The 25187-nt window shown below is 35.4% G+C and overlaps 3 protein-coding genes across 4 annotated transcripts; 1 reads left to right on the forward strand and 2 right to left on the reverse strand.

The window, feature by feature from the left end:
- Positions 1–24: 24 nt before the first annotated feature.
- Positions 25–4583, forward strand: LOC145605247 (uncharacterized). The gene is made up of 6 exons (XM_081661287.1): positions 25–357; positions 1445–1921; positions 2462–2685; positions 3033–3179; positions 3497–3721; positions 4170–4583. The coding sequence occupies exons 1-6, from the start codon at positions 91–93 to the stop codon at positions 4411–4413; spliced, it is 1584 nt and encodes a 527-aa protein (XP_081517413.1). The 5' UTR covers positions 25–90; the 3' UTR covers positions 4414–4583.
- A 6838-nt stretch (positions 4584–11421) lies between these two features.
- Positions 11422–14017, reverse strand: LOC145605392 (nucleotide-sugar uncharacterized transporter 2-like). Its single transcript, XM_081661433.1, has 6 exons — positions 13866–14017; positions 13391–13599; positions 13196–13289; positions 12882–13048; positions 12611–12781; positions 11422–12294 (listed from the first exon to the last, which is right to left on the reverse strand). Exons 1-6 carry the CDS (start codon positions 13914–13916, stop codon positions 12012–12014), a joined length of 975 nt encoding a protein of 324 aa, XP_081517559.1. The 5' UTR covers positions 13917–14017; the 3' UTR covers positions 11422–12011.
- A 1973-nt stretch (positions 14018–15990) lies between these two features.
- Positions 15991–24547, reverse strand: LOC145605921 (GBF-interacting protein 1-like). 2 transcript variants are annotated; one of them, XM_081661984.1, is made up of 10 exons: positions 24259–24547; positions 23496–23539; positions 22619–22730; positions 21744–21788; positions 21174–21306; positions 20588–21054; positions 19521–19755; positions 18699–18987; positions 17268–17732; positions 15991–16658 (listed from the first exon to the last, which is right to left on the reverse strand). In XM_081661984.1, exons 1-10 carry the CDS (start codon positions 24461–24463, stop codon positions 16368–16370), a joined length of 2286 nt encoding a protein of 761 aa, XP_081518110.1. In that variant the 5' UTR covers positions 24464–24547; the 3' UTR covers positions 15991–16367. The 2 variants fall into 2 exon arrangements, with proteins under 2 accessions (XP_081518110.1, XP_081518111.1); XM_081661985.1 differs by lacking the exons at positions 21744–21788; positions 22619–22730; positions 23496–23539; positions 24259–24547 and adding an exon at positions 21516–21673.
- Positions 24548–25187: the final 640 nt, after the last annotated feature.

Genomic DNA, 25187 nt, shown 5'->3' on the forward strand with positions numbered 1-25187 from the left:
TTAATTAAAAAAGATCTTGCTTGCAAGGAGATTTGTAAATTCGTCCACACTCCCAGAACAGCAGAACGCCATTGAAGAGAGAAAAAAAAAATGGAAGGATCCAAAGAAATTTTAATCAGCTCACTCAGAAATCTAGGGATTGAAATTCCATCTCAAATCACTTCAATTAAAGACCTTGATTCTTCATCTTTCTTCTCTATTTCTTCCCAATCTATCCTTCTCCTTCACAACACCAATAAAACGTCGTCGTTTCCAACCTCACTCCCTGATTCCATGGCAGAAAAGGTCAATTCTTGCACTCATGTGGCCTCCATTTTTCAGCAATTCGGGTACCCTTTTGAGATTAGCTTCCATCAGGTATAACCTTTTTCATTATCTTTAATGGAGATTATTGCAATTTGGATATTTGATTTAGGAAATTAATTTGAGATTGGAAATAAATTAATTATCTTTTTTCTGTCAATTTGTTGTTTTCTTGTATATTCCTGTGTTTTTGTTATCAATTAAGTGAAAATGTTGGCCTATTTTTAATGAATCGAAAGAATTAGTAGGTCTCGTATACAACGGGTGTATGGAACGGACACAATAGGCTAGTGCTAGTCTCCCCTAATTACTTCATTTTTTGAAGTACCAGTACTATTATGTGATTTGTGGTGACTAAGCTTGAGTAAAGATTTTGCAATTGTATATTCAACAATTAACAGTGTTTTAAGTGATTTGTGTATTCCTTTCAAAAAAAAAAAAAAGTGATTTGTGTATGGTGTTTTTGAAGTACAAGTAATTTTATGAGATTTACATATGAATGTGTATTATAAAGTAATTTTATGAGATTTACATATGAATGTGTATTATACGAGAATTTTTATTGGATGTGCTATAGTCTATCTTGCTATGTATCAAATGAACTCAATCTATTCATGTTCCTATGTGTATGCCATTCTCAATGTTGATTGAAAATCGAGCATTTTGTCGCCGTCTAGAATTCATAATGTATGGACTTGATCATTTCATAATTAATAAGATAGATAATTCCATAGTTTAGTGAATGGAACCATTTTGTCTGACTTCATCATTTTGTCGCCGTCTAGAATTCGTAGTCTAAATTCTAGCGCAAATATATCATCCATTGTGGCATTGTGTGTGAACTGATTGCATAAGTTTGGGAAGGTTGTATTTGTTCCCAACTTTTTCATGTTATATTCTGCCTTTGTATGGGGAGAAATTCTTGCTTTTTTCTTGGATGATTTTAGATCAAATTGTGTAGTTGGTGAAGGTTGTTCTCTTGCTGCTAAAGAATTGTGTTTTAGAGTTCTATAGTTCTAGTCTGCAAATGGAATTGTTAATGACTTCTAATATTCTTGATCAATTCTCACCATAACCATTATGCTTATGTTTCTATAACTACTATTTATAATTTACAGAATATATATGTTGCTTACGGCAGTTCCTGTACCCGTCTGAAGAGGACTTGCATAAGTTGGTCAGATTTTTGGTGGAAAAGCTTTCTGAATTGTCTCAAGCCAGGAAAACTGTCAAGTTTGCGGATAATATGAGGTGCAGCAATGTTGACATTTCAAGGACCTGCTCTGAGACGACTGCTGAAGCTGAAGCTGAACCTGAACTGAATCCTTTGGTCTACCCGAACAATCAGAAAGTTAGAGAAGAATTGCTGGATGGGAGATCAGAGACTGATTCACAGGGACCATTGAGTAACTGTGCCAAAGTTCCATTGCTTAAAGATAATCTTGTTTCTGAGAAGTTGGATTTGGCAGCTATAAGTGGCAAAGTTGACAAGCAAGAAACAATAGCATGTGCAAGAGACTTGATTGAGAAGGCTGCTCAAGTTAAGGAAACTACTGTTGTTACAGAAACTTGCAACCCTGAGCAGGATTCAATGTCTTGTGATATGTTCTCACACGAGGTACTACTGAATAGGTTATAGTATATCTGTCTATGCAAGACTGGATCTTCTATGTTGTTGCTACTTGTTCTTGACTTTATTTTCACTTTGCCTCTTTTATGTGGTGTAAAATCTTAATGGGATGACAGCAGAAAATTGATACTCCCTCTGTTCATAATCAGTAATCCTAAACAAAATATACTATTTTAGAATACCGGGAAAAGCTGCTGCCATTCTTAAAGTAATATTCTGCAGTGATTTATGATTGGTTTCTAATAGTGTCACTACTTTAATTATGTGATGGCCATTGCTGCATTGAACACAAGAATGACTCTGATACTGTAAAGGTTTTTTTTTTTTTTTTTTTTTTTTTTTTGTTGTTGTTGTTGCAAAATAATGTATGATCCTTAAGAACCTTAACTATGAGGGTTTGGATTATTTGACGACTATTTTAGGATGGAGAGAGTACATTGTCTGTCAAATGTGAAGCAAAATTAAGAGTCAACAACCTGGACACTAAGATTTGTCTTAAAATTTCTTTTCCTTTTACATATTATGCAGTTGAAACGCATGGTAGAAAGCAGATGTAATCAAGAAATAATGTTCCCTGATAAGGATACAGGAAAAGATCTTGAATTACACCATCTAGAGGAAGAACATGAACTACTCAAAGAAGCAATGAGAATGGCACTTGATAATGAGCATTCTTTCAGTTACTATGTTGAGCAACTCAGTGGGGAAATAGTCTCAAGAAACAAAAACCTTCCTGAGTTGGAGAACCAGTGGTGATGCTTTAATGCTTTTAACATTTTTTTAAGATTGAACTTGAATCGAGTACTTAGTTGATTTTCTCTACCTGAAACAAAATTACTATAACCAAGAAACACTATTGTATAATCAGTAGGCTGGTAGGACAATCCCAGTGTAGCTTGTAAGGCATGTTGCAAATCCTAATGTCTCGTTGCAGCATCAGTATATGATGTTGTGGCTTCAAAACAAATATAAATAGCTCTGGCTGATGTTACTGGCATTTTCTGGTATGGGTAAACGTAGTTGGTTAGCTCAATTTATTGTACATGTAAAATGATCTGTAATTCTGTAGTATGCTGATGTTGTATTTCTATCTTTACAGTGACATTGATAGGAAGTCTTTGGAAGAGAAAAAATGGAATCTTCTGGAGTCCCTTTGTGAGAGTAATCCTGACTGTCAGCTCAAACTGCAGAAACTGAAAGACACTGATAGTGAAATTCATACTGTTTTATCTGAAATCAGAAAGAGGTACAGTACCTACAGCTTACGCTGTTTTGAGCCTAATCATGAGCATCCTGATTTATAGTAATCCTAAGTGCTGGATTACTATCATATAGTTTCCCTAATGGGTAAATATGTACGGAGTATAAATAAAATAGGCCTTTAATTATGCTGTGATGTTTGGGTAAATTTTTGACATTAAGACTTTACTGTAGTAATCAATTGTTACTTGCTTGATCTGGTTTTGGCTTTCCTCGTTCTCATCTCCTTCAATGAACATAGTTTCATTTGAGCTGGTTATAAGCTCACGGCAAATGACTTAAATTTTCTTGTCTTTTTTAAAGGGAAGAGGAGTGTACTAAACTTACAGTAGAAATGAACCAGAAGCCAAAAGTTGCTTCTAGGAGATCATATATCGAAAGGATCACTGAGATTACAAAAAACAGTCGGAAATTGGACACAGATGTTGATCGCATTTTGAAGGAAACAAGAGAGCTTAAGTTAGAGAGTAACTCCATTGAGGAACGCCTTCATCGAACATATGCAGTGGTTGATGAAACGATATTAAGGTGAGAACCTTGAAAAGGTTTGCTTATGTATTGTTTTACCCTCTGGAAGACCTTAAGAATTTGAGACAATAAAATTGATGGCATATGTTTTTCCCTTGTCATAAAATGTTGTAACTTGGGCCCTTTTCTATTCACTTGATATTCATAGAAATTACTTTTCAAATAAATACTGATTTAATTGATTAAAAGTGATATTACTGATTAAGTAATGCAGCTACTGAAATTAACTGAATGAAACTATTTCACTAAATTTTTTAAGTTGAAGAGAAGATCCTGTTGGTCGTCAAGCTTACAGGCTGCATGTATATTTGTTAGCAGCCAGTAAGCTTAATTCCCTCAAAATGGAAAAAAAAAAAAAAAAAAAAAAAAAAAAAAAAAATCTCTGTAACAATTGCTTTGTCACAAAAGTGCTACCGACTTATTTTTGAGTTCGAACATTTATGTTTAGGGAAGCAAAGAAAGATCCTGTTGGTCGCCAAGCTTACAAGCTGCTAACAAATATACATGCATGCTTTGAAAAGATTCGGGAGCAAATCCTTGCAGCTGATAAAGCTCAAAGAGAAGTTGCAGAACTTGAAGTAAAGTTAACAGCAATTGCCTCCCGGAGTTTGGATAAGCATAAACTGCAAGCTGACCTTGATGCCATGAGGACAGAGAATGAACATTTAGAGAAAACCCTCATGAATCATTAATGTGATCCCTGAACTAGATCCTAGATGAATTTCATGCCATTCTCTGGCTTTTATTTTGGGAGGTGGTGTAGTTTGTGTTTTGTTATTTTTGTATGAAGCACAAGTTTGAACTTTGAAGATATATATATTATTTTTTTTATATGATGCATAAATTACAAGCAAGAAATGAAGATCTTCTCTCCTTTGAACTCATGTACAAGTTCACTTTTTTTTTTTTTACTTCGATGATACATTTTTACAAGGCTTCCATAATTGTTGTTTTTGGTAGATTCAGGTTCATAGCAGGAATCATAATGTTTTCTATTGCATACTTTTGTCCACGAAAATGTCGGTCCACAACAGTAAGTCATAGGCACAGTCCAAGGTATTGAAGGGAATTCAAAAACGTTAAACATCTCAGTCTGATTTAGTGATCTTGCTCACTCAGAAAGTAAAATGCAGTCTTGTCACCATGGCAGTAAGACCACAGATGCCCGAACAAATGATTAAACGATGAGCAAAATATTTAACCCGATATAGTGCCAAAAAGTTTTCAAACGGAGCTAAGTTAGAGTTAAGGAGTTAAGAGCACATCCAAGTGATGCTGAAAATACAAATTAAAGGTTCCACAAACAAGTTTTATAAAACACCCACACAGGGGGGAATCGGAGTTACTACTACTGGGATATGGATTGGCAGCCACCTGCTCGCTCCGTGGTTAGCCTCTTCACCTGAATCCCTTGAAGACACTTTGTTCTTCCCTCTTTCTCCATAGAACAGCTTCACATCAGTTAGTTCCTGAAACTGCATCCTGCATTCATTCATTTTTGGGGTTAGAAAAGAGTTCCTATTGTCAGTAAGATTATCTGCAAGAAATTTACAGTTTGTCTCAATGTAACATTTTTGCCATCCTCGATCTCTAATCCAACCCAAAGCTAGTGATATAGCTTGCATCTCTTGAGGATGCAGAGTGTCCTTTCCATTGAAACCCTTCACGAGCTAGTAAAAAAAGCATGTTCACACATTTAATAGGAATCATATAACTCAAAATTGATTTAAAAATGCAGTCCAATTTGGTTAAAAAAAATATAAATAAATAAATAATAAAAAAAAAAAGACCCTTCACGACAATTCGGTAAAACCAAAAATCACCCCGGCGATAATTAACAAAAAAAAGTTAGCATTATGCGACAATTTGGTAAAAAAATTAACTCAGGCGACATTTAGACCAAAAAATCTGATTTTTTTTTCTGACAAACTCTTCAAAAGTCTTAATTAAATTGTTTTGGTTTTTTTAAATTTTTGTTTCATTTAAGATTTAAATTATTATATCATCTCTTTTTTATTTTGCTAATTATGAATTACATAAATTAATTTCCAATCCTTTTTGAAAAAAATTGTTAATAATGAGTAGGAAGATTATTACTATAAAAGAGTCTGTCAACTAGTAGGGTTCAGCAAAAATAATTCTATTTCAACAAGATGATTTCATTTTAGCATATATAAGTACAGTTCTTTTAACATAAGTCGATGAGAACATAGCTTTACGTTATTCTTTGTTAAACACAAAGGCAAAAGCATGCTGAATAATTCTCGATTTTATGTGTGGATTTAATTGTGTTACTATTAGTCCAAAAATAAGAGACCAAAAATATTTAACTGTCATGTGAGACTAAAAAAGGGTCACAAACACAACATTAACCCAAAATGAGAGCAAAATCTCAAAAGCAAAAAAATTTGCAATGAAGGTTAAACAACTGACTATTTTCTTGACTTCTTTTTTGATTTAGATCCACCAGTATGCTGAGAGGCTGCTTTCGAGTTGTTAGCTTGGCTTGGCTTTGAATTTGTAGCCTTTGTATCAGCATTATCAGCCCCAGAACTGCGAACAGGACCATCAGAAGTCTGGTGGGGGGCCGGGATTAGCAGGGTCAAATCCCTTTGGATATCTTGGCTTTCTTTTCCTTTTCTTCTTAGTTTTATCCTTGTTCTTAATCTCATCATGTCCTTCAATATTCACAAGACGAGATCTATTTTCAGCAGGCTTTGCCTTAGAGGTTAGTTGTTTCAAGATCATCTACATTAATTCCCTTCAAACCAAGAAGTGATTTGAGCTTCTTTTCGTAAGCTTCGGCCTTTTCAACATTGACATGAGCAGCAGTAGTCACTAATCCCACCAAAGCATCAACATTGCTATTCTTCCTAACAAGTTCCTCAAACAACTCCAAAGCCTCTTTCTGTCTACCATGCTTTAGCTTAAAAGCAGCAGCCTCTTGCATGATAACAGTAAGTTTGTTGTCTTCAGTCATTGCATTGGACCACCATTTGATTGCATTGTCCAATACAACCTCAGCACCATCAATATCTCCTAAACGTTCTTTCATGTCTTTGATATACGACCTATTACGTATGATGGTGCAGAAATGGTGCACAAGGATATATTGTAATAAAAATAAAGAAACAAATAAGTAAACATGTGACAGACACTTTGTTAAAGACAAGACTGAAGTTACCTGGTCAATTTTGTTAGCATGAATAAGCAAAAGAGCTCGATTAACATATACTGCTTCCTTCTGCTTGACTGAGAGTTTTGACTCCAGTGCACAAGCCAGTCGGAACTGGCCTCCATCACCTTTCTCTATGAGCCTATCAAGCTTCTTCAGGCTGTCGGAAACTTCTTTTGGACCTCGAAGGGAAATTAAGTTGTTTGTTGCGATAGCAAGGGACGATTCATCAGCTAAATTCTGTTTTATCATGTTTAAGTATGCTTGCAAAGCTTGTTGTGCGTTTCCAAGGAGCTGAAAAGACAGGAAAATTGAGCAAATCTACATTCAAAGGTAAAGGAAGTCAGATGCCACATGATTTATACCTGCTGAACATATGCCAGTTGAACAGCTATAGGCGCCAATTCATTTTCTATATCGTCATCTGCCCAATTATTTATGCTTGGTAATGAACTAAAAATCTTGGATAAATATGAGTATTTGACTTCAAGTCACCAAAACTCTCATTTGCAAAACAATACAATACATAGTGCTGCAATTACGAAGTGACCCATGCCAGAGAAAATGCTGGCATGTGACTGAAAGTGGTGTACAAGTAGTGGAGAGAGGCACAAATCAGCAAGTGCTACTGAACAATATGGCTTAGGAATATAAAGATGGAGTTACTAATGACATACATTCAGCTTAAAGAGCAAGATCAAGGACAAGACGAGAAGTAGCCATGGTTTCCCAAGCTGGCCATAACACACCGGATATCCTTCCGCTGCAGTGAATCATAGTGAATATTGTCCTGCCTATCATTAGAAAATACTACGTATGTATGCATGTCACAAATCAATAATGCTATGCTATATTGTAAATTAGGATGCTATGTGTACAAGTTAACTATTGAATATGACGAAATAAGAACCTTAGAAAGGCCTTGAAGAATTTGAACTAGCCTATTAGCAGATGTTGAATCGAGTCATAAAGTTGTTCATCGAACAACAGCCTCTATAGTCTATACAGAGAATTCTAGACAGTAGTAAATCTTCAATCCGATATCCTTACATCAGCTTGTGTTGAGTTACTACTGTAATTATTATGATTCTTTCGAATACATAATCACTTTGTATAATAATAACTTATTCTTGGAATCAGCTAAAGTAATCATAATAATCAACAAACTTCATTAAAAAGAATTACTAAAAAGCGAAATTGCTATTGTTTATAATTTAAAACACTACAGTAATAATTAAAAGACTCGTAGCTAGTAAGTAGTAGCTGGTAACAGCAAAACCCAATGTGTTCAATCACAAAAAAAGTGGCAAAGGTATTCTTCAAGAAGTTCCTCATACAATTGAGGGCTTTCCTTTTCCTTTCTTCCAGATAAGTGAGGGTAAGCTGTTGAGATAATTCGGCCTTCCTTTCCAAATTTAAGATATGTCATACTAGGAAGCGATAAACCCTGGAGAGTTGCGTGCTTAATAATAGAGGTTTTGCGGGCAGAATCACAAGGGCATATCAGCCAAGATAACGAGGAATCCCAAAGCCAGGCAAGTTTAGAATCAGAATCATCAAGTTTGCGAGTGAAGTCGCGGTGAGTTGAATGGAGTGGTACAAAGACTAATAAAGTATCAGAATCCTGTTTACCACCATTAAAACGACACCAATCTCTCATGCTTTTAAAGCACTGAGAAGACTTACAATTAGCAATAAAAAGAATGACATTCTTACGTAGAAGATTTTTATTTTTTCTTTTTTTTGAGGAATTCTTACGTAGAAGATCTGGCAGATAGATATGGTTGTTACCATCTTTGATAGAAACAAAGTAATCAATAGTTGTATCAGGTGGAAATAAGAGGGATTCCAAGGAAAGCGAGGAGAGCCTTTTAGTCTCTTGGCAGGCAAGTGGTTCCGAAGCAAAGGGATACATATCCGCAAAGGAGTTGGGGGTGAATGTGAGAGCATTAGCAGCCCTACGTTCCATAAATTTACCCTGAGGTCCAACAATGATGAACTGATCACGGGGTTGATCATCGTGAGACTCGCAGACGCTGAGCAGCCTGCGGCTTTGACAGTCATCAAAAGGCAATACCCACCAAGAAGATGAAATTTTGTTGGTATCCTTACTCATCAAGGCACGGTCTGTAGACTGAATGAAATGTTGGGGGTCATCGGAAAAGGGTAAGTAAGCAAGGACTATGACCAATTCGCGGTTAATTGCTTGACAATGTTGGGATGCCCGAATGACATCATCCATGATATTCCCGCGACAGCAGAGATAGAATCCCACAAGCTTATCTTTGAGGTCTGAAATACAAAGGCTGTGGGCATAACAAGGAAAGCTAAAGACCGAATCAGAGAGTTTACAGTTTAAGAGCTTTTCAAGGTAGACCGGCCTTTCGGTTTGCAACCCATAAAACTCATAGTAGAGTTCATCCAAGCGATGATCAGTGAAAGGGAAAGCATGAGCTCCATACTCCACTAAACAGCATCTGGAAAGCTGACACAAACGAACACCATCGGGAGTTAATAGAAGATCGGAAGAAGGACTTATAAAGTTGGAAATGCGTTGATAAGACTCGGAATCCGATAAGGGAACTCCAAGGCAACGATCGAAGCCAGACAAGAAGGATTCAAACAACTGTGAACCACGCTTAGAATCAGATTTCATAAACATCTCAACACAAACCACCAACTGAAAGTCGGGACACTTTGCGCATAAAGATTTAAGAGCCCAGCAAAATTCGGCTTCTCGCGAACTACAACTAACAGGAAGTTTAAATAAAATGATCCAGATGTATTTGCCTTTAAGACTAGATACCTTCACCTGATTACCTTTGTAATCAACCAAGTAATCACGATTGCTGGTCGTTAGCAACGATACTATGTCCACTCTCTTAGAGTCATCGGATTTTGATTTCAAACATGCTTCATCTGAAGAATTACCCTGTTTTGCTGAACCAACTTCATCAGATGCTTCATCTTCAGAGATCAACGACGCTTTCTCGAATCGACCCTGTTTTGCTGATTTTGATTTCAAACATGCTTCATCTCGGCCTCGTTTTGCTGGGAGGACACCATCATCACATGCTTCTGATTTTACGACTTCCGATCCCGATTCCGCTGATTTTGATTTCAAACATGCTTCTGTTTTTGATTTTGCATCCGAAGAAGATGAATCCGAAGAAGATGGATCCCAAGATGATGGATCAGATTCACACTGCAATACTGATTCCAATTCCAATCGTTGTTCATTAGTATTACCCAAAGAATCAGATTCAGACTTCAATACTGATTCAAATTTCAAAGGTTGTTCTTTAGTATCACGCAAAGAATAAAGATTAGGAAAAGGAAAACAATTCTTGTAGTTCAACATCCTTAAATTCTTTGAATCGATAAAAATTGAAACCCTAATTCGCTTAAGAGGGCGGATACTAGTATATATACTCATGTGCCGTAACCTTGGGGTGAGCAAAAATTCTAGGTGCCGGAATTGGAACCGGAACTAGTTAGGAACCGGCGGATATGGAATCGGGATTGGACCCGATGGTTTCATTATTTCCGAGTAATAAATTAAGACCCGGTTATAACCAATTTCAATTCACAATTTTTAGAACCGGAATCGGTTGGATACCCGATTACCTAATATATGTTAAACTAAATAAATTTTAAATAATTAAAATATGTTGAATGTATCTAATTTGTAAAATAAAAAAATATATTAATACCTAACATAAATACAAATAGCTTAATGCATATATATTTCCTCAAAAAAAAGCTTAATGCATATATAAATATATAAGTATTAAGCGCTAAAAATGAACCTAAGGCCCTGTTCTTTTCACCTTAAAAAAATAATATAAAGTAAAAATAATTTCAGTTCAGTAAAAATAAGTTCAGTTCAGTAAAATTCAGTTTTTTTAAAGAAGAATTATAATAGAAAATCAGTAAAAAATAATTTCATTTCAGTAAAAATAATTTAATTTCAGTAAAAATAATTTCAGTTCATTAAAATTAAGTTCAGTTCAGTAAAATTCAGTTTTCTTAAAGAAGAATTATAATAGAAAATCAGTAAAAAATAATTTCATTTCAGTAAAAATAATTTAATTTCAGTAAAAATAATTTCAGTTCATTAAAATTAAGTTCAGTTCAGTAAAAATAAGTTCAGTTCAGTAAAAATAATTTCAGTTCAGCAAAATTAAGGTGAATCAAACATGGCCTAACTAAAATAAGAATTTTAATTTGTATTATATTTTAACAATTACATACATAAGTGAGAACCTAGAACTGGAACCGATACCCGGTGGTTCCAATTCCTAAATTAAGACTAGAGAGACAATAAGAGGAAAGAGACGAGAGAGGAGAGAGAAAGGGAAGCCAGAAAATTCAAGGGGAATAAAAAGGGGGGAAGGGGTCATTAATAGTCACGTGCCCTGAGTCAACACCGGAATTTGTGGTCAAGGCCGGAAAGTTGAGTCGGGTGGTCTTATACAACAAAATTTTGTATTCGGGTGGTCTTAGTCAACATTTTATTAAGTGGGTGGTTTTTACAAAAAAAAAAAAAAAAAAAAGTTTTTGGCGGGTGTTTTAGACAAAATTTCCTAAATTTTATATCTATCCAAATTCCAAATCTATCCAACTTATTTATCCTACAAAATCTATCTAAACATATCCAATTTTTTTATCCTACAAACTTCATCCAACTTTTATACGAAGTATCATAATAAATATTAAAAATAAATAAAAACACCTTTTCTACAAAATAAATAAATAAAATAAACATTAAAATAAGAAAATTTTGCAAAAAAACCACCTTTCAAATCTTGTTTTTTTTTTGCATATAACCACCTTTAAAAAAGAAGAGTGGCACTACAGTATCGACGTTATTTTCGCCGACGTTTTGCCTTTTGTTGTAGACGGGTTTTATGATTATGACTACCAAGTAAAGCATAATCAGTAGAAACGTAAAAGCTGACTACTGTTTGAACTCGTAATAATCCTATACTCATTTCTTCTGTACAACATGCATTATCAAAGCTAAAATAAGCCACTCTCTTACTTTCTCTTCCTTTGTACCTTCGATGACACTCCCCTACATTACTTTCTTTGTAAACTATCACTATTACTTAATCACTCAGTACTTGAGACGCTTATCACACTTGCTTTCTCCTCATCTTCTTCAACATCTGATTTAAGTTTCGCAAGTTGATTCTGGCTTGGAATCTGCTTCACTACACTTTCAACGGATTCATTAAGGCTAAGTGATGTATATATTGACATGCCACCCAACGCTGTGATTGCTCCACAAAGACTTGTAGGTCCTGGATCTGAATTGAACAATAGATAGCCTCCTAGCAGGATGACACAGGTCTTGAATTGCCCCAAAACTACATGAGATGTTGCTGAAGTTGCCCTGCATTCCATAAAACTAGTCAAATTCTGTGCAGATACGACTTGGGAAAGAAATAAGAGCTTTGTGACTCGTACTTGACCTGTAGGGTTAGATAGCTAGGATTTACATACTCTAGCTAAACTGAGTCGATTTGGTTTGATTCATGTTCGAGTGATGATTGATGAGTGAACTTAGGCTATTTTTATAACAGTTTTGCATGTTTTAGGTGCAAAGTGAAGTGTCAAGTGTCTATACCAATGGCGCAATGTAGAGTATTAGACACAGATTTTTGAGATAAAATTCGTAAAACTAAAGTGATAAATAATTAAACATGTACCCGAGTGCTAAAGCTCCAGACCATTGTAGGAGAAAGCCAAGAACAGCAGACAACACAACTGCTGATGAGTTACTGACATTCCAATTGAAGGACAAAACTCCGGGAGGATCAAGCCACGGCATCAAAGCTACTAAGAAGAATATTGTGATAGGAGTTGTCTTCCACATCAATCTGCATTAGTTAGACTGTTTTTATCAAGTGTCCAAGTTAAAATCCTTGCAAGACTAACTTCGAAGAAGCAACTCTGAAATTGATAAATGAAGTTTCTTACGCTAGAGCAGTCCAATTGCTCTGCTGTTGTAGATTAGACCACAGTATCTTGTTCACTGCACTGGGAAGTATCCAAGCAACCGCGACACAAGCACCAAATACATTGAACTCGAGATCTGTTACTGTTGCAACAGCTACACCTACTGAAACTATACCCAAAGCCATGACCTGAAACGAACAAGTATAACATACACTAAGCTCTAAAACACACCTTAGTATATAAGTATAAATCACTTATTATGCAAACTTAGCCTTGTTTGGTAATTAAATTTCATAGGTCAATCAGCCTCATATATAACATTACAGAAAGCAGACCTTGTTGTAAGATATGGTCTTCCGGAAAAAGACGAATTCTATGAGAACAATTGTTGGAGTTACAGCAATCTTAGCCATCTGATAAAATCCAACACTGCAAAATGAAAAACAACATAAACAACAATACAGCATACTCCAGATTAAGTTATGTTTACATGTTCGGGTTTGGAAGAGGCCGGAGGTGATCTGATGAACCTGTTATGCTGGAGGCTAGTGTTGGCAAGGCCATTGGAAAGAGCCATGACAATTCCCAGAGAAAACAGAGAAGAAAAAGGTGTTGTTTTCGAAGGCGGTGAGGCTGGGAGCCAAGATAATGCTTTGAACAAGGCCATCATAATCCATGCCACTGTGTAGTGGATTAGTGTTAGGAATATTGGGTAATTGAATCCCACTTTCCCCATCACCTGTAACCAACAAAGCCAAACAAAACAAATAAACCGAGTTCGCTTAAGTTACAACAAAGCTACTTATGCATGCATAAGCATCAAAGCGAACAACTCATTTGTCACCTCTACAGATAGATCGAGTACAAATGTACAACACACAAACTAACATACGTAACAAAGTAGTAAAACTAGAAAAGGATGGTACAGACATGCATCAAAAAGTAATGAAATAAATCATATCTAACCACATTTTTATAAAGTTAATGAGATCAAAGAAAATCTACCAGTTTGTTGGTGAGTATAATCCCAACGGCGACCATGAAATTGAAAGACATGGCCACGGCAGGGCCACAGAACCGCTGCTGTTGCCGCTTGGCGGTTTCTGAAGACGTACGTAGATCATTGTACAGAGAACCTCTTAGTTCCTCCAGGGCTCTACCTGGTAAAACAAACAAAAAATGAATGCAACAAACACAGGTAAATTAAAGGAAAAAGTTTGTCAACTTTGTTAATAAAGTGGAATAAAACTGAAACTCAATTCACTTAGATGCTAAGAAAAATAACCAACAAGTTTTGAATCAATTATATGGACCACTTATGATCTTAACTATATAACAAACATAAAATAATGCAAAGATTGAATGTGACACACGTAACTAATTCTGTAGATTGCTTATATACAAAGGGACATGATTTAGTCACACTCAAATACTCAAAGTATAATCTATATGGTATTCAATAATTTATCAACTAGATTAGATGATTAAAAAAAATGCCCTTTTTTTTTCTAAAATCAGTATGTTCTAATCTGATTGTGTAGAATTAAATTGTTGTTTTAAGAACAGTATATACACATACCACTTTTAAAGTGTCATACTTTTATGAGATGTAACTTTTTTAGGACATATGCTACCACGTAAAAGATCAAGTTTATTGTTACGATCATATTGTATGTGCACCTAGGACCAACAACTCGTCGGCATTAAAATCTAACATTGTTGCATTAAAAAAGGAAGATTGAAGAGAAGAAGAAAATAAACCTGATTCTCCTGCATCACTTTCTTTCCTTTTGAGAAACTTTCTAGCATCCCTCCACAGTCCCATGTAGGACTACTACTATTTGTCTTGATTTTCCAGACATGAAAAACTCTCCAACAATTATAACAGTAATAATATTAATAATAATTAAAATAAATTATGCCCGCGATATGGAATGAGGTTTTATAGGTAAATATATATATATATAAAAAAAAGGATGAAAAAAAAAAATTAAAGATGTTTCCTTGATTGGAATGTCCTCTAAAGATAGAAGTATAGAATCAAATTTATTGAATTTAACAAAGTTGTTGATGTATCAAAATCATTAACTAAAACAGCATTGCTAATTTAGAAGAAAGAAATGCTTGTAAAATTTCTTAGTGAAGATCAAAAAACTGAAAAGAGTGTTTTAACAAACTCTTAAGTTGTGGCTTCAAAAAATTTTAAAAACTCTTAATTTGTAATGTATATTTAGTAATAAGTTAATTAGTGCATAACCACATAACTTTATAATTTTATGAGCAAAAATATAAGAAATTTGATCAATTCATGAGTGTACTAATATATGATTAATGAGCAACTTACTTAAAACAAAAACAAAAAAAAAATATAATAATAATAAATAATTAAAATGGAAATTGCTTTGGGTGAGAATGTGAGATTGGAGTAAAAGGTTGATAATAGCTTTTTTTATTATTTTTATTAATATAAACCCCAGAAAAAATGGAAGAAAATGCCAAATTTTACCAGGATACTAGGTGAACAAAACCACAGTGACTTAGTCTGCATTTTGTTGAGGGCATCACGGATCATATTTTACCTGCATATATACATATTCATATATTGGACATTTGGACAAGTTGTTAATTAGAGGGAAAAATAAGGCTAATAATGATACTCGTATGATTTATGCCACCTAAAGTTTACGTATAAGCATTGAATATATTTCCTATGTTAGCATTAAACAAAATACAAGTATAAAAAGGTTTTGAATGAATTAAACAAGATGTTTATTGGATTGTAGTTAGAGTAAACAACGGAGTGTAGGAAAGTTGATAGATGAGAGGAATTTTCCGGGTGGTATAAGGGTTGTGTGGCCAGTATCTAGAAACCATGTAATATAACTCACATTTTCGAAATATTATCATTCTCAGTAATTTGTAGTAATGCACAACTTGTGCATCACACGGGTTTACAGGCTAATCCATTTTTCAATTGTATACAAAGTATGATATATATACTCTGTCTTTAAAAAGAAGTAAAAAAGAATGGGGAGAAGGGAGGATGAGAGGAAGAGTAACTAACAGAGATACAATTGGATGATTAATAGAATAAGTTAACACTAATTTTTTTTTTTTTCCTACCAATTACAAATTCTATAATCCACCATGTTTCATCAAAATCCAATATACAGGAGAAATGATTTTCTGATAACAAAAAACGATTTCATTTCATACTTCTCCAAATTCCTATCAGCCTCCAATCCAAAAAGAATGAAAATGTTAAAAATTGGAAGCCATTAACAACTCCTAGTAACTATTCCGAAAGCGTTGCATATCAATGGGGATCAAAAGAGAAATCTACTCACTTTAATTTTCTTTCCTCTTTTTTTCCTTTCAGTTTTTTCAAATTCATGGCCACAAATTGTTCTATATTTACACTATCAGCAGGCCGATGTATACTATCTCCTCCCCTCCACAAGGTTTCAAAAAGACCATTCTAGTCATGTACCAAATATTGCTGTGAAACTACATGTTCCAGTTAACCTGCTGTTGTCGTTGCGGCTGTTGATAGGAATTTGAAGGTGGGCCAACTGATTCCACTGATCCTGCCACAGGTTGAGACTGCTGCAACAGTGGAAGACCCGGTGCTGGACTTCCCATGGGTTGCAGAGCATGATAGAGAGCAAAGCCGCCAGGTCCAGATTGAGGATTGAGTATGTGCTGTCCTTGTTGAGGAAGATTTAAGAAAGGGTTCAACGGGAAGCTTGTTGTATCTCGACCTGCTGCTGGATGAAGCCAGGCAGCTGAACCTTCACTCTGTTCAAAAAAATAGCTTAGTAACCCATTCAAGTTTTGACTCAAACATCAAGAATCAGTATAAGAAGCGTTCACAGTGAGCCTACGTTGAAAAATGCACAGGTTCTGATTCATTTATGCAGGAAATAGATTAGTAATCAATCAAGTTTTGACTCAAACATCAAGAATCAGTATAAGAAGTGTTCAGGACAGTGAGCCTGAGTTCTAATTGATTTACAATAACATGGATTAGATCGCACAAATATATGAGAAAAAAAATATATAGTGAAGAGAGGATGATCTCAGACTTTATGTTGAGAGGACTCACATATATATACCAGAATAAAAGAGCCAGCCATGCAAGTATCAGAATTGGCATATAGGGATATTGGCACATCTTTCAATAACAGCACAACCGTAACCAAATTATCAAACTAAATGAACATGACTAAAGGAAATACGAAAGAAACAAGGGCTAATATGAGATTTTACTCAAAACCGAGCTTTTTGATTTCCCCAAAGACTAACAATAGTAAGAATATTGTCATATTTACCATATCTACTCAATTTCAAAACTAAAACAATATGCTTTAATGAACAAATACAAAGCTAAACAGAGCATAAACCAACCTGCTGTCCAGGGAATATATTATTCTCTTTTAGGGCAGGTGTGCCAAGATCTTCACCATTACTGGAATTTCCCGAAGTCGCAGCAGCAGCAGCATTTTGACTGTAGGCAACCTGAGCAGTACTGTATGCTCCATAGCCAGATGGCACCCCTAAAGGCACTTGGTTTCCTGTACTGGAACCTGGCTTAAAATGAGGAGAAAGTTTCATTCCTGCTGCAGCAGTAGGTGGGGGTAGATACATATTGCCAGTAGGAAGTGGTTGGGGGAATGCAGTGTGACCATAATACTGATGCATTGTAGGAGGTACATAAAATGGAGAGAAGTAATGGCTATAAGGTATATAGTTAGGAGGATAAGGATGACGGAATAGAGGAATTGGCTGGGGAGATACTGCTACGGAGCTTTGCCCAGCATCAGACTGCGTTGGAGGAGGGGTGGATACAGAATTAGACACAGCTGTAGAACTCTGCAATTAAGAGCCATACAATAGTCAGAACCTTTAAACTAATTACAAATAGGAGTCAGAACATCATAGTTGGCAGTTAAGCACAAAGGCCCTGTTCAGTTTTACCCAAAAAAAAACACAGTAAGAATCAGTGTAGATCTGTACAAAAATCCATTTTTAATAAGCAGAAATCAGTTCTTATCAAGACAAAATCAGTTCTTATCAAGACAAAATCAGTAGCATTCAGGAAAAATCCATCCCAATCAGGAAAATCCCCTAACCACATGTAACAAGACACTTAGGAATCAGTACAAACAGTTTTAATTAGTAAATATCAGTTTCAATCATTAAAAAACAGTTAGGAGAGTATTCAGGTGAGATCAACAGAGCAAAAACAGGCAAGATGCAAAAAAGAGTCCTAAGCTAATCACATAATCATGGAGTCCAAGACTATATAAACAGTTTTACATGATTTTAATTATCGTATAATTCTTGCTCACAGAATGTTGCATGCTTATGGAAAGATCTAAATCTCAACCAAGGTATTTGAAAGATATTATGGTTCAAATAAAATCACACCATACTTAAATTTCCTATCTCCTTAGATCACAATGACCACCAAACGGCCACTAAAATTTCTATTGCAGTCCAATCTAATTTCCAAGAAAGATGGAAAACCCTGACTTTAGTGTGAATTGAAATAATAAGTACAAATTCGTCAACCAAGGTTCTGTTTGCATTTCAATCACTTCTAATGCTTCTAATGAACATGTAATGAGGATGGGTGCTACTGTGCTAGGATGCCTCCAATAAAATTGGACTTGAGTTTTCCCTTAGCCAAAAGGACCTAATCGAAAGTGCTTAATGAATCTAGCATTTTCAATGAGGATGGGTGCTAGAATGCCTACAAGGAACATAGGCAATAACCAGATCAATCAGCAACCTTTTGAGAGAAAAAAACTTGACAAAGGTCCCGGTAAAACATACCAGAGAGTTTGAAACATGAGTTTGGGACTCAAATCCTTCAGCTTGGGCAAGCACATTTGCCACCATTGGAGGCATGAAACCAAAGGTGTAGCTTGGAGCAGTTTGAACAACAGGAAACGGAGGGCCTACAGCTGGCAAAGTCTCTTGCTTTGGCTGATCAGCTTTTGGAACTGTAGCAGATGAAGAAACTTCTGTATCAATGGGTGAATTATTGCCAGGTAAATGAGAAGCTGGTTGTAAATGATCTGCATGGATTGCCTGGGGTGAAGTTGAAATTCCATCTTGATCACTGCACATAGTTTGAGATAAAAATATAAGTTTAGAGCCATAGGGTTTTTAACCCTTTTTAGAAGATACAAAAACACACATCCACATTTAGAAAGACAAAGGAAACTCCATAGCACACATGACCTACAAATATGATAACTAGGCTCCAAAAAAAATGCAGCAAATCTACAACATCAAGATTCAGCATTCCATGTTGAAATGGAACTGTTTGACATCCCTTGAGTACACATATCACTTAAGTTGTACCTTAACTTTCATCACTGAGGTGTATTCAAAACAGATTAAATCAACTTACAAAGTTGGAATGGCAATTAATATGCAATTCTTTTGAGCAACAAAAAATAACTGAGCAGTGAGCACTTCAACAGAGTAAAGAAAGAAAGCAAACTTGAAATCAGGAATTTTTATCAACCAAAATAGAAACAGTCATCAGTAAACTCGTATCAAAAGAGGACACCTAATAAAAGGAGACATAGAACCCTAACAAGTAGCAGTTTAATGAGGAGTGCGGGAGGAGAAGCATACTAAACAGACCGTGAAGAAAGTTTGCTGACAGTTTCCTCCTGAGCTGAATCAGTACCAAGGTCAGAGTTCCCATTGCTTTCAATGGCTACTACACAGTTCTCCCTGACCTCAAAACATGCATCAAGGCTTCCAAAACTCAGTACATTTTTCACTGCGTCAGGAACTTGGATATGCTGCGGTATGATGACATGTTCACCATCAGAGAATTTTAACTTCTCTAGCTTTGTTGTTGCACCCTTTACACCTGAAATATTTAAAATCACTTATTGAGAAACCCCATAAACAAAAACTGCTACAGTGTCATTGATCAACCATGTCTTTCATAAGATCTAGTTTATGGCGCCAAGCAAAGTCCATAACTTGGAATGTTTCTCTTAAAGCATTTCAGCTCTAACATCATACAGTATAATCAGTCAAACCATAAGATATATAATTATATACCAGATAAGGACAAAACATGTTAATGGAGGTTTGGGGGAAAATAGAGATGAGCAAATACATAAATCAAATGCATTATCATATAATCAGCAAGTATTAAAATCATCGAACAAGAATATGCAAGCATCCAAAACAGGCCAAAGGTGGCTTCGAAGCAAACATCTAATTATGAAGAAACTTAGAGTCAGCCAAGCATCAGAAAAATATAATTAACAAATACAAAATTTAAGTCTTTGAGCCTTAACAATTGCCTCCGAAAAGGACATGCACAAACTTAAGCAGAGCAGCATTAAGTGCAGACTGAGCAGACCTGCACACACTCAAGTAGGGCATTATGATGTGCCCAGAGGCCAAAGTCAAAGTTTTTTAAGGTCTAGAGACCAAAGCCAGTCAGACATGGATGGCCCTCAAGCGGTAAGAAAGCATGAGATATGTTACAATGTCTTCGCCACATCAAGAAAACATAACTGCATTGATACACTGGCTAGAATTTCCGATTGTTGAAGCACTTAATAATTGTCATAGAAAGCACATAAATAAAGATTGAAGTAATTATATATGGGAGAATTGGTGATATATGATAGGAGAGGGAGAAAGGGAGAGGGAGAGAGCAACAAATTTATTTGATATGTCAATACCTTGTCGTGAGGAAGGCTTGACAACAGTAACACTGTCAGAAACATGACTCTTATCAGCTGAAGGGCATTCACCCAATATTTTTGGATGTGCAACTTCTACAACTTCAAACAGCTGCTTTTCACTTGCAGATGAAGATGCCTGAGAACTGTCAACATTTTGGGGTTCATGCTGGTTCAGATGATTTCCTCTATCAGCAAGATCAGTACATGTGTCAGCAGACATATGTTGAATTCGCACTTCCGGTTTAATCGAACCATCTGTAGTAACTGGCAAATCACATGGGGGCACCAGCACAGGATCTGCAGCAGAGGGTGCATTTTCAGCATTAGCCTTGGGCATTACACTACCTGCATTGTCTGCACTAGCATCAATTTTTTTGTCGGATGGGTAGGTTGACTGGCCACCATGGCTACCACTGAGGGTACCATTAGACAGCTCTAGTGGCCCATTCACAATGGAAGATGACCTGCACGGATAGCTACGAATTAAAAATGGAAGAATTTTCTAAATGCATTCCTGACATGATAGAAAAAATAGCTTAAATGGTGGCCCCAAGGTAGTCTGGTAAGTCTAAAAGTTATTTACTTCTCTAGATTGCGTAATTGAATAGAGTCTGCTCCCTTGGAAATAGGCGGAGGAGGATGCCTGAAACCTCTCCCTCTACTCTCTTCTACTCCATTCTCCTTGTGTATGGCAGAAATCCTCTGACCCCCAGCATCTAGCATCAACAGGAAAGAAACAAGGAGACATTAGCAACCAGCAGAGATCTTAAGGTTAAGAAGAGGTAGGGTATTCCACAAATTTCATCAATTTGAAAATGTATAAGCATATTAAAAAACGCATTTAGCTTCTCTACTAGAGTATATTAGTTTAATCATTCAGTTATTCTCTAAATATCGCTTCTTATTTTCAAAATATATTAATCGCCTCCATTCTCCTTGCGTATGGCAGCTGTCCTTTGATCCCCAGCATCTAGCATCAACAGGAATGACGCATCCAAGCAGAGACCATAAGATTAAGAAGAGATAGGGTATTCCACAAAATTCATCAATTTAACAAGATTAAAAACGCATTTAGCTTCTCTACTAGAGTATCTTAGTTTAATCATTCAGTTATTCTTAATATCGCTTCTTATTTTCAAAATATATTAATTACCTCCATTCTCCTTGCGTATGGCAGCTGTCCTCTGACCCCCAACATCTAGCATAAACAGGAAATAAACAAGGAGACATTAGCATCCAAGCATAGATCAATAGGTTAAAAAGAGATAGGGTATTCCACAAAATTCATCAATGTGAAAATGTAAAACCATTTTCAACTAGATAATTAACACATTTAGCTTCTCTATTATAGTATCTTAGTTTAATAGATCAGTAATTGTCTAAATATCGCTTCTTTATTTACAAAATATATTAATTACCTCCTATCCACCCCCACCAGAAGAGTGGAAAATGAGCAGCCAAATAAAAAAGCAGAAGTATAAGTGGACAGAAAATAATAATTCGTATTTTTCAGATACACAGATTACACATATCAGGAACAATATTCTTCTGTTCAAACTTGTGCATACAGCAAAGATATTTGTGTCAGTATTCACTTTGTATTCTCATTAAAACTACACTCCAAACTTCATATGCAATAAGAAATGCAAATCCAAGCACCTACATCTCTCAGGAAACTTGAACTTCTCTCAATGGAGTTACAAGACAATCACGGAAAAGGTGGACACTGAAATAGAAAAAAAAAAAAAAAAAAAGGAACCATAAGGACCAGGAACAGCAATAATCCCAGAAATTATATATTGGATGTCAGACTACCTAAAACCCTGCATTTCAGCAAACCACCACTAACTGAGTTGGCTTGAGGACAGTTTCGAAGTGTACACAATGTCATAATGCATGTGAGACGGTGAGAGCATCCAAGTGCACCTACTGCACATCTACTAGTGTGTGCATAATCACTAATCAGATGCTATTTTAGATTGGAGCAAAATCAGAATATTAAGTAGAGAATGGCATTAAAAAAAGTACCATTAGAAGTAAACTGAGAAAAAGAGTTCCCTCGAGCATTCCTAGTCCCTCGCCCTTGATGACCAGGTTTCCACCTAGAATCTTCAACTGGTCTGCTCTTCACTGTCTGCAACTATACATTTGAAAAAAAATAATAATAATAATAAATAAATAAATCAAGATTTACTAAAAAAACAGTAAACACGTGTATAAAGGATCAGCAAGAACCTCATACATTGTGTTCCATCATATGCAATAATCTACTAGAAATTCAATTACACAATTGATTTTCTCCATTTAGAAGGACAGAGGAAGACTTTATTTTTTAAGTAACCACAGCGAATCAATTTCACTAAAACTTAGGTCCATTTGATCTGTGTTGAACTCCGATGTATTTAAATGATTTAATGTCATCAAACAGACACCAATTATTTAGTGAAGCACATTCCCTACATATTGATTGGTATAATCTCATTAGTCCTCAAGTGTTGCAGAAGAGCAAACAGCTAAATATTGCCCACATTAAAGCATGGTGGAAAATAAACAAAAATTGGCATAACAAAGCAATCAATGAATCAATGCATCAGACCAATCAAGGTACTCCTCAGTCAAACAACATAGCACAGCAATATAGTAAAGGTTTTGTTTTTGAGCTTACCGTGACCATAACATTAGGCCACGAAAACTGCAAACCATCTGCACTGCCCGCAAAAGTGGTTTTAAAATCATGACCAAATCTAAGATCTAACACACCACTATAAATTGAGCAAAAATCGATTTTGAAACTATGACAGAAATTCAGAACATTTGCCTCTTTATAGGTAGCAATACAGTAAGCAACTCGAATAAAGATTGTACATGCTAAATTACATGTCACAGATGGATGAGTAGTGAATACCTCCTTTCTCTTATCCCGCTTCCTTTTCACCTCATGAAACGTATCTGCAAAACCAATAGAATGTTACGATCACTAGTTAATAACTTTGTACATACCTTAGAAATTTGTACAACAAAAAAATAACAATAATTCCTGAACTAGAAGCACATCACACATCACACATGAGTACATGACACACACACACCATTACCACCACCACCTCAACGGACCCATGATTGACACACTAAAATGTACAGCAAATTCCGCTTCAACTAAAAAAAAAGGCAATCGTCCCACCTATGAGATAACCCCCCACCCCAAGTCCCCAACGAACAACCTTCCTGAATTTGATCCAAAGCCGCCCCGTGGACTGAATTACCTTATCGTTGCTTCAAGTATTTTTGCCACCAGTCCACCACAACCACAGCAATTGGTCGGATTTAAGTCAAGCGACATAGCATTCCAAAAATTAAACATTTTTTCTCTTAATTAATCAATAAAGTTAAAAATCAACACCTATACAACACATATCCAGCAAAACCCACAAAAAAGGGCAATGAAACTAAAACACAAACCCTACCAATCACCCACAAAAGCAAAATAAAAAGGGGGAAATCAAACATAAAGTACGAAAAACAGCAGAAAACCAAAAACCCATTTCATAAATCATCAAAATGCATCAACCCACAAAAACCCCAGAAAAATAAGGCATAATCTCAATTAATTAAAGCACAAAAAAATGCAAAAAAACAGGGGAAAAAAGAGAGAGAAAAAGGAAGTAAACCAAGATGAAGGAGTCTCTGAGTGGTTTCATTAGGATCCATGGAACAGTCTTTAAGCATGGAATAGATGTCTTCTTCGCTGTGATTACTGGTGATCTCTTTGATATGCTGAATGGTTTTGCGGACATTGTTAGGGATCGAAACCCTTGAAGAAGAAGATGAAGAAGACGACGAAGAAGAAGAGGAGGCGCCGCTGTTGTTGCTCATTGTTTGGTGTTGGTTGAAGCTCAGACAGGAGAAACAAACACAGAGAGAGAAACAGAAAGAGGAGAGAGAAACTAGAAATGGGAGATTTTGAAGAGGGAGATTTTCGTTTTAATTACTGTATTTTATTACACTATATATGGAAAATATTTTGAGCAAAATTAAATGTTAATTGGACTAATTTTTTTACTGTTGAAATATGTAAATGGTAAATGATGTAGACGAGATTTAAAATTTTAAACTCAATTATTGTAGAATTATTATTGGATTAACAATAATTTTATAAGTAATATTTCACTAATTGAATTGCTCCATACATGATTTCAATTTCTAATCACTAGGTCATTCTCTTTTCAATCGCCACATTAATTATCTTGATTTTTTACTTTTTTCGAAAAATAGTATTATTCAATGTAAAAATTAAGATATCAATTATTTTACTCGTAATTGTTTCCCTCTTATTAAAAAAGTTTTTTTATTATTTTGTCATTCATTCCAACAAAGTGGGTTGAAAAGAATATAAACAAGTGTTCCCAATTAGGTATATGTGCCACTTCATCAAGCACAGAGGGAGTATTAAGTAAGATGACAAGTGTCTCTAAAAAGTATATGTGACATATTACGTGTCACTTTTGTATTCGTTCTAACACGTATTATACAGTCATATATGACAGTCTAATATTTTTTTTACTTCCAGCCTAATTTTTACTTAAAGCATTAATGGAGT

Source organism: Chenopodium album, chromosome 22 (genome assembly GCF_948465745.1).
Source record: "Chenopodium album chromosome 22, dcCheAlbu1.1, whole genome shotgun sequence".
In the NCBI taxonomy this organism is placed as follows: Eukaryota; Viridiplantae; Streptophyta; class Magnoliopsida; order Caryophyllales; family Amaranthaceae; genus Chenopodium; species Chenopodium album.